Consider the following 13,419-nt stretch of genomic DNA (forward strand, 5'->3'; position numbering starts at 1 on the left):
TCAACCCTGAAAAGAAAATGTGTAAGTTGAATATTTTCTTTGAGTTTCATTAGAATATATATATACATATATAAAGCTAAAAACTAGAGATTTTGAAGGTAAAGTTTGATTGCTGCCGGAAAATGCACAGATCAGTTTAAAGCCTTGTATGCTGTGTGACGTGAGGTATGGTTAGTGGGTTTTATTCCACAGTTTCCATCTTTTTTTTGCCAAATCCTCTCAAGTTCTGCAGAGTTCATTGATTCTGCAGCGAGTCATTCTTCTGCCCCAGAATGTGGTCTCTAATTGTTTCCATGTTTCATAACATGCCAATAAGCACATGAATTGGTTTGGGTGACCGCATGGAGGGAAGAAAAAGTTCGGAAAAAATGAAGCACCGGTAGGAGAGCAAAATGTATACAGCTGGGATTTCCACTCCAGGGGTGTTATTTGTGGGCAACTGGGACACATGGTTGGCAAGCCTCACTTGAAGAATTGGAGTCTCTGAGGTAGGATGTGCCAAGGTGATTCCTGGCCCAGGAAGCTCTACTATTTAGTGGGTGATTGTTCACTTTTATTTTTTCCTTTATTTTTTCCTTTTTGCTGTTTCTCTTCAACTTTGTTTCCCATCTTGAGGTATACAAGACAGAGGGAACGTGTACACCTGTGGCTAACAAATTCTTGAGCAGCCTTGATTAGTGTCAGAAGGTGAAATGGCTTCACCGAGGTTAAGGGATATTTGGCTTCACTTGTCTTCCCAGCCTGCCTTCAGTCCGTTCCCATAGTTGACACTTATTGTTGCTTCATGTCTTGCAAGTTTTATAGTGGGAGTTGATTCACTTAAAGAGCGATTATCGTGGCAGTACTTAGTGCTATAAATGTCAAGGATGGGAGTGAAATTTTGACACCCCAAAAGTGGGACATGATTTGAACTGTCATCCAATGTGGACCACACTGATTAGTAGTAAAAGCATAGAATTAGAAGTGAAGAAGTCTATACTTGGTTTCCAAACTCTCTAAATCCCATTTCCTGTTCCCAAGAAGAGAACCAGACAACCCAGTTGATGGCATCCAACTGCTAGAGCAGATCAAATGTTTTGTGCATCATGAATTACCTTAGGCCAGGAACAGGAAAATCCCTGCTCCAGTAAATATGGTTGTTTGTACTAATGAATGGAGGTTAGATGCTGTCAAGCCCAAAGGGACCAGACTGGCATTAACTACACAATGTTAATAGTTTAGGGAGTTAAACTTGATTCTTGGCCAGTGGAGCACTTCTGACCTAAAGATCACTCACTCTTCCTATGTCCTCTCCATTCCTCAAAAGTCACCATAGTAAATTTACCCCAACAGAGAGTGACAGTGAGCTGGAGATATAGTCACACTTCCTTCTGTGGCTGAAGGCAATTCTGGGCAAAACAACAGCAAAAAAGGAGATTTTGATCAAACGTTTTCTTGTTTTTCTGTAAAACAGAAAATCTTGAGATTCTTTTCAGATTAGGAGGTCCTTTTGGGTTAAAAGTTGGCAGAATCCCATTGAAGATTATAAATGGCAGCGTTATTGTTTTCATTGCCGATATCGGTTTTGGAAGGCCCAGCCTTGGCCAGCGGCAGACTAATTCTTGGCCCCTCCGGTTTGTCAAGGTTCGGTAAGTTTAATGGAGAGCAAATGCTTTCCAAATGCCAGGTCTGTGTCCTTTTCCAAATAGAAGTGGAGTGCCAAAGGCCTTGAACATTTAATTTCTCAAAGCTGCAGCCTAAAGCACTGCCTATCTAGGGCAACAGAAACTGCTTTTTCCTTAAGCAACTGTAGGGACGGCAGTGCAAACATTGCCTTTGAAGTCTTCCTGATGTATGGGATTGTTTTTGAAAAGTGGTGGATACTTAATGTATATCAGACACTGGCAACAAAAAAAATGATACTCATGTTGGCAACCTAAAGGATGTTTGGGTCCTTATCTGGCAAGTTCCACACTTTCGGTTTTCTCCTGTCAACAGACACAGTGTCAGATAAAAGAGAAAGAATCCCACCAATTTCTTAACTGTTTGTTTGCTTCCTGGATTTTCTACCTACTTTTCCCATCCCCCCTCCTCTATTTAGAATGGCAGCCTACAGATTCTGGCTCAAAACATTCCTATTCAAGTGATTTAAGCAACACAGCCCAAGGAATGAGCTGGACTGGGTGGGGGAGATGCAGCTGTGCTCCCAGTGACATTGTGCGAAGCCCCTCTTATTCTCTACATTCATGTTTACAGCACTCCCAGGCTGGACTAAGTCACTTCTAAGATTTTGAGAAGTGTGGATTAATTTCTATGCCCAGGCAGGGCAGATATTCAGCTCGTATGCACCAGTATAGTTCTACTGGGTGTTAAAATATTGAAATGTATCAATACTGGCTGGTATACAAACGTATTATCTTTTTACTGGAACTCTGTCACCTAATGATATTTCTCAGTGGCAGTGACACTGGAGCATTGCTGGACCACAGGCAGCCACTAGGCAGACAAAGACAGATGCAGAGGTGACAGTAAGGCTTTATGGAGCACCCAGCCACTGCCAGGAGTGATTGGGGCTGAGGGGCAAACTCCACAGACCCAAACCATGAGGGAAGGCTTGATAGCCAAGTGCTACCTGGACATGAAAGAGAGGCATTTCACACAGTTTTCCTCTGGCTACAACAAAGTGCTAGACACTGGAGATACAATGGGAGAAATCATTGGAAAAGTTTAGTGCAGCTCCCTTTGTTAACCCCTGGCAGACACGTTGTCTTATTCTGTTCGGGCTACAGTAAGAGAATGCTCTAGACTGGATGGGTTATCAACAACAGAAGCTTATTTCTTACAATTCTGGAGACTGGGAAGTTTAAGATCTAGGTGTCGCTTCCTCGTTCACAGAAAACTGTCTTGTTGTATCCTCATGTGATGGAGGGGTGACAGAGCTCTCTGGGTTTCTCTTATACAGCACCAATCCCATTCTATGAGGGCTCCACCCTCATGACCTATCACCTCGTAAAGGCCCCACCTCCTAATACCATCACATAGGGGATTAGATTTCAACACATGAATTTTGAGGGGACACAAATATTCAGTCCATAGCATACATCAAACAAAAGGGAATATCAGGTCTTTAAATTAATAAATGGTTTAGAAAGTGTTTGAACAGTTCAATGAACTGATAAGCAGTTTCATAAAGTATAATTTGGTTTACTTAGAGAATAATATTTTTCAACTTTATGGTTTTATTCATGAAAAGCTATTTCTATGCTGGTAGGCAAATGCTTTAATATCACTTTCATTTCAAGTATTCCATTGCCTTTGATTCTCCTCTAAATATTGGTCTGCAAAGAGAAAATGAAAAGGGGAAATACACAAACTAGGTAGATTTGCCGTTTGAAAATAGATATGGCTAAATACTGATATTAGTTCAGTGGAGAGAATGACACTATTACTGCAAGAGAAAAGAATCGTTGAGATGATCTCTCCTTATTTTAGAAAAAACAGTTCAGCATATAATTCTGTGTCCACTAAAATATATCCTAATATTTATCTGAAACTTTCATTATATCTTCCCTTATTAAATGTGTGTTGATAGTTGTGTATTAACATTTCCTTTTTCCCAATAATAACCCTGATTTGCATTATCTAATGTTAACATACTATCCACTCCTTATAGAAGAATCCTCTGCCCAAACTTACTAAATACTGATTTCCAGCCATTCTCAACAATAGTTATGGTTTTCCAGGTATCATTTATTGTCTATTTTCTAAATCCTTCTTTGGTTAAATAACCTGGCCCTGGGCAGTCTTTTCCAAATAACTTGTGGCAAATGCCTTTTGGTTCAGTGATGCTGGGACCCTTTGGAGGTACTGGTTTGTCGCATTTAGAATTCTGATGCTTCGCCATGCTGCCATGCTCAATAAGGCTTTGTTAAATTGAAATGAGGAGCTTTTGTTTTCATAAAGTTTTAGGCTATTTAAAAATAAGCCAACCTAGACCACAGTATAGTTGATTATAAAGTTGGCTTGCACGTGTTGAGTGCCCGTGATGTGCCAGGCCATGTCCAAGATAAGCCATGTGGAAGTAAAAATGGAACTAGAAGGAGAGCATTTCCCCCCAGGCACAGTCAGCAGACCTGCTGGATCAAATCCTACAAGATATTTCCAATAATGAGTTTTCTTTTTGAATATATTTAAATATGTTCTATCATTCCATCAACTTGCTTTTAATAGTTTGCCATGAAAGGGAGAAAATATTCCATAGCATACATGTAGCGATGGTCAACCTGGTCTTTCCACAACTGTAGAGAAATGAAAGCTTACCACACAAGGGGAATTGCTTTGTGATAATAAAAAGAAATATCTCCCCCAAATTCAGCCAGGAATCTGAACTGTCTCATTCAGTTTAGGCCTCAAGTAGAGTTACGGGGCAATGTTTCTAAACCAGAGCCTGGGTAGTGAGTTCTGCTCCACTCCTTTTCTACCTCAGAGTCTAGTACATTCTCTTCTCACAGCAGACTGGGGTCCAGGTGCACTAAGGGAGTTGTTTACAATCTCACAACTACCTACTTGAAAAAACAGGAAATGTAAACACACCTCCATATTTAGTCAATAAGGCCAATGGATTGGGGGCAGGACTGTGTTTTTCACTATGACCGTCCCCATAGCCACTCACACCTTACCGTCCATCTAGAACATCCTAAGTACGTATCTGCTGGGATTAATAACATATTCATTTTTTCACATTCCGAACGTTTATAACAACCACCACAAAAAAATTGAGAACATAATCTACTTAATAGTTAATAACAACTATTCCCATTGGATACCTATTTGTGTTGGCCATTGTTCAGAGTTTCAGGTGCAAGATTTTGGAGCCTTACAATAGCCCTGTCATGCTGGAGATAATCATTCCCATTTTATAGAAGAGGCCACAAGGCTTTGGTCCTGGAAATAGAGAAGCAGCTTACTAGCCAACCAGTGAGACTGCCTGACCTTCCATGAATCAGTCCTGAAGGCCACTTGTAGTCACTTCAGAATCACATAAGAAAAGACAGAAATCAGTATTTTTACTCACTAGCTCTGGCCTTCTCATTCTATATAACCTAAGGGGAGCCTCCTACACATCTCAGTTCTCACACTCAGCTCTATGAATGAAGCCTAACAAGTAGGAACTCTCTACAAATACCTTCTGAGATTTTTTTCCCAGGAAAAAAATGGTGGGGGAGGGGAGTGGTTATTGTCAAAAAAACATCTCAAGAGGGCTTCCCTGGTGGCGCATTGGTTGAGAATCTGCCTGCTAATGCAGGGGACACGGGTTCGAGCCCTGGTCTGGGAGGATCCCACATGCCGCGTAGCAACTAGGCCCGTGAGCCACAACTACTGAGCCTGCACTCCACAACAAGAGAGCCCACGATAGTGAGGGGCCCGCGCACCGCGATGAAGAGTGGCCCCTGGCTCGCTGCAACTAGAGAAAGCCCTCGCACAGAAACGAAGACCCAACACAGCAAAAATAAATTAATTAATTAATAAACTCCTACCCCCAACATCTTCTTTAAAAAAAAAAAAAAAAAAATCTCAAGAGAGGAGAATGGAGCTAGTTCATTTGCATAACTGATTAGAAAGAAATAACTTCTATTATTTTCCCACATCCTTTTTAATTTTTTCCTCACTAGACTTCTGACTTGCTCTCTAACATTAAAATCAGAAATGATTTGTTTAGTGTACAGCTAAAAATGAAAGGCTTAAAGGAGTTATTTGTCGGTAAGTCTAAGCCCTAAATTTAGCCCTCAGAACTTGGGTGAAACCTGTGCAGTCTACTCAGAATGAGGTGGAGTAAAGAAGTGCCGGGGTCCTCGCTACTGAAGGGAAGAATGTATCACTGGAGCTGTTCAGAGAGCTCAGGGAGCACTTCTAATGCCACTGCTGAGACTGTATGTGTGCATACATTAGAACGTTTATTTTTTCATAAACTCCCCTTGCGAAATATTTCCTGAGAGAAAACGGCAATGTTTAAATATACTGGCTTCTTAAAAAATGACTCCTAGTTTCTACAATTGCACTTAAAACATTTTAGAGGATTTCTTTTAGTAAAGAGTAAGGTTACAGTTCATTATTTAAAATGAGTACAAGAACTTTTGTTTTATTCTTTTAGCTAAAAATGTTCACAATATTTACTCCTTATAGTAATGTTTTGTGGTAATTTTTTTTTCCTACAGACGTCAGAGTCTAAGCCAAAAATAGTTGCAGTTCTCAAACTTACTACTAGAAGTATGAGAATAATTAGTATAAATTTAAGTTTTCCTACATCTTAGGTATATGGAGTGGATTTGTAGATGGAAAGTCACTCAGTAATGGAGTCATTTTTCCAGAGGTCACATAAAGGCTGGCTTATGGTTCTTCTTTTCCTTCGCCTTACCTCACCAAAAGGTCTGAGGATAACCAATTCCCAGCTTTGAAACATAATTACATTGAATTGGGTTCCGTACATTGTACTGACCTTCTAGTTCATTTTGTTGCATTAACTTGCTGTTTTTGTGCCCGCCATAGTGGTGTTTTTCCTCCTGGGATTTGACCTGTTGGTTTTGATTTGAAAGGGTTGATGTCCAGCTGAAACTGTTAAATAATGAGTTTGAGTTTCTCTCTTGATTCCTAAACTCAGTACATACATTGCTGGCATCCCTTCAATGCTGCAATAAGAGGCCTCCAAAGTTTCTTTTGTCTTTTGCAGCAAGACATCAACTTGACATCTATTCATGGTTTAAAACGGAGCCTTTGACTTAATTTATGTGTTTTTTTTCCATCTGAATTATGGCTACTTAAGTAGTGTTGGCTCTATTAGGGTAGTAGCCTTTGCTAAGTTTGTCCAGATACGACTTGGGTTTTAATGGATGGGCAGAGAACATATAGAGGTACCCAACCGTGGTCTTGCTACATCAATATTCTCCTTAAAGAACTGTCTTTCCCTTGTGTTATTTTTAACTTAGAACATATGACAGAAATATAAAGCAGAAGAATATTTTGTGCATCTAGAAAATGCAAGTCTTTTAAAAAAAATCTTACTAAGACACAAAGTCTCCATTTTACTGTGAACCACTTTTGTTTGTTTTTCATAAAATAGATGTTTGTGTGGGTCTCACAGTTGAAATAAAGGCACAGAAGTCAAACCTTGAGAATGCAGTCTCTGCTTTACTGTGTAACTGTACCTTCTCTTTAGCCTAGGAAATTGTGTAGAGGATTAACTCTCCCCCTTTTCAGAACATCCAGTATCTAGAAAGAAGCTGAGTCCTTTGAGCAGCAGATGCTTTAGGTGTGAAACAGAAAATTGCAATATTATTCACAGAATGCTAGTAATATTTATATTCAACATAAAAGCAAATAATTATCTAATAATTATATTCACTGGGCCAAAAAATTCTAGTATCTATGCTAATAATGCCTCATTGCTTTTGTTTAAATCCAAAGATTGTAACTTTCACATATTTCTTTTTCAAGTAGAAGATGTACTTTCTAATATAAAATACTACTAGATTTCTTTACCTAGAGAAATGTATTTTAGTTGGCTTCAATTAAGAACTACTCCCATTTTTTTTCTTTTAATGTGATATAGAAAGGGTAAATATATTCTGATGTATGGTCTTACTAGAAAATATAGTGTTGCCTTTGCTATTTTTCATTACACTTTTTAATGCCCAAAGGACACATTCAGTAAATTTGAGGCTTACTGCAGACTTGGAATTATTCTTTGTTGCATGTTGAACTAATTGGGTTGAATACTTTTTATGTGCTTTTTTTGTTCAACTCCACATAATAATTGTAGATGATTCATCTGAAATGAATGGACTTTAAATTATTTAAACTTTGCCACTGCTAGCGTGTGACCCTCTGAGACTTTTAAAAGAACAGACAGCTCCTTTCCCCCTAGACTTTACAGATTTAATTTGCTTTTGATACACATACCATTTATCTTATATCAAAAAATTCTATGTTGTTTGTTATACTTTGATAGATTTACAAATTATTTCTACTTTTCTTTAAACAAGCATATTTGGAGATGGTGATAGCTCAAGATGAAATAGGTTGTGTCTTTTAAACCTTGACGGATGAACACTAACTATCTCACCATGTCATTTAAGTGCCTAAGTGTAACCTTTCTGAAATGATTCTTAATGTCTATCTCAGAACAAATTTGTGTTTTCTTTAAAAGTACTCTGAAGTTTCAAATACCTCTCTCCTTATTTTACTCAGCGACAATCTGCAATTTATTTTTCTCCAGGAAAATTGAATCTGTTACTGCTTAGTATTTCTACCAGTTTGAAAAATGTGGTTTACATTGGCATCACAGCAGCAATTTACATATATTGGGATAACAAGAATGCACGCCAGAAAAAGATCAACGAGTGAAATGCAGAAAAGCTGTTTTCCTTCAACAGCAACTCAAAGTAAAACTAATAGAGAAATTGATGAGGATCTGCCCTGAATGTGTCACTTGTTTCTTCTAGGTGAAGTGTGACCAGTATTGGCCCAGTAGAGGCACAGAAACCCATGGGCTTGTCCAAGTGACGCTGCTAGATACCGTGGAGCTGGCCACTTATTGTGTTCGAACGTTTGCACTTTACAAGGTTTGCTTTTTATTTATTTTTTCCTCCCTTTCCCCTTTCCATTATTTAAAGAAAGCTTCTTTTGAGAAATCGAATATCTCAAGGCTTTACTTCAATCTTGATTCTACTGGCAACAATGAAGAATGAAATAATTCTTCCATTATCGCTCAGCAATTTTTCTCCTCATCTGGCGATTTATCAGTAAATATGGAACTCTTGCTCTGAATTAAAGTCTCAGCAAATGGAGAATAGGTGAAGAAGAACGAGTTCATTCTGTAAAATGTAACAGGAGCACTCCTGATGGTTAAACCTGGACAGGAAGGCTTCTCCCCTAGGCATTTTGTCTTCCTGAGCAAATATTTGTCATTTACAAATAGCTTGAGGTTTATAACTCCAAAGAGTGTGTCTTCCCAAAGGATATAGGGTGGGGGAAGGAATTAAGATAGCACATCTTTGTGTTACCTCTTGCATGTTATTATTCATCATTACAACCTGAGGCTAGGAACACAGAATTTCAGCCAGTGTTCCTACTTCACAGAATGGTTCAAGTGAGAAGAGAGAAGTAAGACAATTCCAGTTCACCGCCTGGCCTGATCACGGTGTTCCGGAACACCCAACACCTTTCCTAGCTTTCTTACGGAGAGTCAAAACCTGTAACCCTCCTGATGCAGGTCCGATGGTTGTGCACTGCAGGTAAGAACCTCTGAGAGCATTTTTTTCTCACAGTCAGAAGGTTTGTGAGGAGACAGAAAACCCCACGATGCCTCATTGGATATTCTGTTTCCAACCTCTTGATACTCTGGGATAGCAACTGCCTTCTTAAAGAATACAGGTAGTCTTTTTTGGTCAAATGAGGCCTCTACTAACATTAACAGGAAGGATTTGATACAGTGTATACCCACCCTGGGAGATAAAGGCAACTATGATCCATGGTATTTTCTCTTTAGAGCAAAAATAAATACATTCTTTCAAAAAATATATATGTATGAATTGTTTGACAGGCTCTTGTGGGCTGGGCTGATATAACCTTTTTACTATTTATAGGGGAAAAGTGCTGAACAAAATATTGATAATACTGTAAACATACAAGCTTAGAGAGGTAATTTCTTACTGCATATTAGTATTATCAAGTCACATATAGAAAATATACTATTTTGAGCTTTAAAATTTTATTTAATAAAATATCTACGAAGATCTGTAGTTCGGAAGAATTTATTTTATGTACTTGGAGGTAATGAACCCATATTTCTCTTGAAATGTATAATTTATTATTTTGTACTTTTAATTCTGGCATTCTCTATATCATCACTCAGATTCTGCTATATATAAGTGTTCACACATTTTTAATACTAAACTGATTTCTTCTAGTTTCCTGGATTCCTCTCAATATCATTACTAACAGATTATTAAAGATATCTAGTCAGATTCTGTTTATTACTATATAAATTATGGTTCATGGAACGTCATAAGACTTTTTTATAACCTAAGTAATTCAAATATGAGAGAACACGGCTTCTTGCACAGATAAGTAAATTTATAGTTTGGAAGTACATAAAGAAGGAAAGGAAGCATCTATCATAAACCACTTCTATCATTACTTAACAGTATAACTTTCATTCATATCCCATATTATACTATAGCATAATGTAGTAGATCTTAGAAATAGGGTCTATTTTTACAAAAAGTTGGGGACAATGGATGGATCAGAATAAAAGCAATAAAATTCACCTGACTAATCCATGCTAGAGGGGTAATTGTTAAACAATGGCCTGGCAAATTCCAAGCAAGATAATCTTTAATTTCTCTTTTCCAGCATTTTTCCCCAACAAAAACGAATAATAACATTACCTTATATTCATTGAGTATTTTACAAATTCCAAAGCACTCCCCCACGCTTTACTGTGTTTGACATTCTTAACAATATGTCAGGTTGAGAAGAGAACATAAGAGAAGCTACAGGGTTTGATTCAAGTAAGATAGCTAAGAAGTTGTAGGTATAATCAGCCTCACCTTATAATCAAGTTCTTGCTCCTCTTTAACCAGGACAGGGGCCTTTGAGGACCTGCCACTCTGCTGCAGTTTTCTGCATGATTCTGAAACAGTATAAATTATTGTTATTAACTTGAGCAAATTATTATTAACTGAACAAACACTTTTGCATCATGAAATCAGATTTCTGGTTGGTTTCAGCAGGCAGTCTGTGTACTCCGTTATACATCTTTGCAGACTTCAAAGAGCCACTGAACCTGGTTACCTGGTGCCCCTGCTCAGCACAAAATCAACTTGATTGTGAAGTTCACACATGAAATGGTTTCAGATGGAGTTTGGGCATAGGAGAGAAAACGGAGAGTTTGGCCTCACTCAAGAAATGTTGCCTTCATATGCCTACTGGCAAAAATGCAATTCACGCAGATGCATACACACAGATGTTTATGTACATACACACAAACACATATACATTATATATATATATATATAAAATAATAGGAACAAAAATTAGGGAAACCTAACTCGGAACTTTTCATTGAAAAGTAGTGTTATGATATTTGCTCTGTATTTTGAAATATATGTTCCCTCTTTGAAAATGTGCTTCCCACTTCTATAAATGAAAGTGGAGGCCCTGAAAAACTAAAATAAATAGAATGATAATTTTAAAAATGCAATTTACCCTCTGTTGATCATAAGCAAGGTATAAGGCTTTATGATAGGTACTTGGAGGGCTCCAAAAAACTTTGCAAGCAAGTAGGAGAGATAAGATAGCTATAATGCCTTATTTTGAGAACATACATACTCTCCCCCCCCCACCAACACACACCCCGATGTTATGTTAAGCCACCTGGACTCACCTCTGAGAGATACAGACAACTCAGGAGAAATAAAGAAACAAAGATAATGTGCAGAGCTAATAGCTGCTGACATGTGGAAGTGCTATGCCTGAGGCTCCAGAGAAGCTAGTATTGAAACAAACAACAGAAGAGTTGGTATACTGGTGGAAGAAATTTGTTAGCCTTGTTGAAACAGTGAAGGAAAGATGCAGCATTAGCTGAGCTCTGGGAAACGATCTGTGTTCACCCAAAGGTAACCTCACATGTCTGATAAGAAATCTTGGTCGCTTTGCGAGAGGCCACATCCACACTGCCAACTTCCAAAGCATCCCGAATCTTTGACTCGGTTACCAGTACGTTAAAACCCAAGAGCATAATTTTTCTGACAGAGTGGCAGTGGACAGTCATTTGAGATAACAACTGCTCCTGTGGTATCCCAGAAATGCTGGTTTAAAAATCATCTCTAAGCAGGAAGGAAAGTATGCAGAAAGTGACACTAGCCATGTCACAAAGTGATCCTGATTAGTTACCATGATCATGTTGCAGATAATCACAGAAAATACTCTGCAGTTTAAACACTGCATTTCATGTTGTGATTTCTCTTATGATGGACTTGAATTTTTTTCTCTGTAATGAAGAAGTAGTGACAAAGTCAAAGTAAGTCTAAGCCTTCTGCCAAACAGATCCTGTGACAAAGGAAGAGTTTCTAAAAGAAGTCTGGTGGTAGACAAAAAGAGAGGATGGGGCTAGAAAAAGAGAAAATTCATTTTCCTCCAATAGTTTTGTCTTAAGTAATAAACGTGACAGGACTAAAAAGCCATTATGAATAAAATTAATTCTAACAATCAATAATAAAAGAGTTATGAGAATAGACTAGTGCAACAAGCAGAGACAAGACCTTGGAAGGTCAAGGAGAAGGACAGAGTCTACCACATTCCTAAAAGAGGGAATGTCTTCAACAGACATAGGAGAAAAGCCCAACTCTAGCCATTAGTCACTTCATACAGATCTCAACTTTAATCTCAACTTTAAGAGTGCACACTCTGGAGTGATAGACTGCCTGGGTAAAACTCTGGTTTGTTCACTTATTGGCTGTGTGCCTCTGGGCAAGTTATTTCCTATCTGTTAGCCTCTGTTTCTTCACCTGTAAAATGGGGTAACACTACTCATAGCAATAAGAATTTGATGAAGATTAAATGAAATGATATACATAAAGCACTTAGGACAGGGCTTTTTATATAGAAGTATGCAAGAATGTTAAATTATTCATATATTAATTATTGAGTGAGTTTTCAAAGATATATTTGAATTTCTAACTCTAGGGAGGAAAAGTCAACATGAACTTGGATATTATCTACATGACATGAGCCATCCATCCTATGAATAACTAGATGTTTATAAATATCCAAATATTTAATTGAATAGATTTTTTAAATTTAGATATTTTGCATCATGGAAATGCCATCAGCTATTTTACAGTGACAGAGAACATTTTAAAGCTATGGGTTAGAATCTTTTATAATAATAAATCTGTTCTCAGAAAGACCTGAGAAACCATTGAACTCTTAAAATGATGCTGTTAAGGATACATAAAAATTAATGCTGTGGTTCTTAAGGCCTTCAAGATAAAGACTGAATCGAGCATTACATTCATGGCCATTTATCATCAAGGCTGATCTCGCCCTTCATGCCTCACTGTTCACTCTCTCAGCCTCCTCCCACTCCCATACATTCCAAGTACTTTCATCTCTGGCTCTCGGCAAATGATGTTTATCCACTCTAGAATTTCACCTATTTCCCTTTTCTATCTGATGATGTGCAACCCTGATTCATAATCTAACTGAAATAGTACTTCCTATGTGTATTGCAAAGGCTGCAGACTGGCCTCAGATGATTTTGTTAAGATACATGGTAATTTTTTTTAAACTTTGAACTTGAATGCCTTTAAGCTGGCATGCACTATCCAGTTTTCCAAACCCTCCCCACTCATATTTTTTTTTTTTTTTTTTTTTTTTACA

The 13,419-nt window shown here is 37.9% G+C and overlaps 1 protein-coding gene across 50 annotated transcripts in view; it reads left to right on the forward strand.

Annotated features, from left to right (window-relative positions):
- PTPRD (protein tyrosine phosphatase receptor type D) overlaps positions 1–13,419 on the forward strand; it is a 2,126,684-nt gene that overhangs the window by 2,070,660 nt on the left and 42,605 nt on the right. For all 50 annotated transcript variants that reach the window (XM_067041545.1, XM_067041546.1, XM_067041519.1 and 47 more), the window contains 2 exons: positions 8,478–8,597; positions 9,115–9,269. In XM_067041545.1, the coding sequence (XP_066897646.1) occupies positions 8,478–8,597; positions 9,115–9,269 (275 nt within the window). The remainder of the gene's footprint in view (positions 1–8,477; positions 8,598–9,114; positions 9,270–13,419) is intronic.

The sequence above is a fragment of the Kogia breviceps genome, chromosome 8, assembly GCF_026419965.1.
Source record: "Kogia breviceps isolate mKogBre1 chromosome 8, mKogBre1 haplotype 1, whole genome shotgun sequence".
Taxonomy (NCBI): domain Eukaryota; kingdom Metazoa; phylum Chordata; class Mammalia; order Artiodactyla; family Physeteridae; genus Kogia; species Kogia breviceps.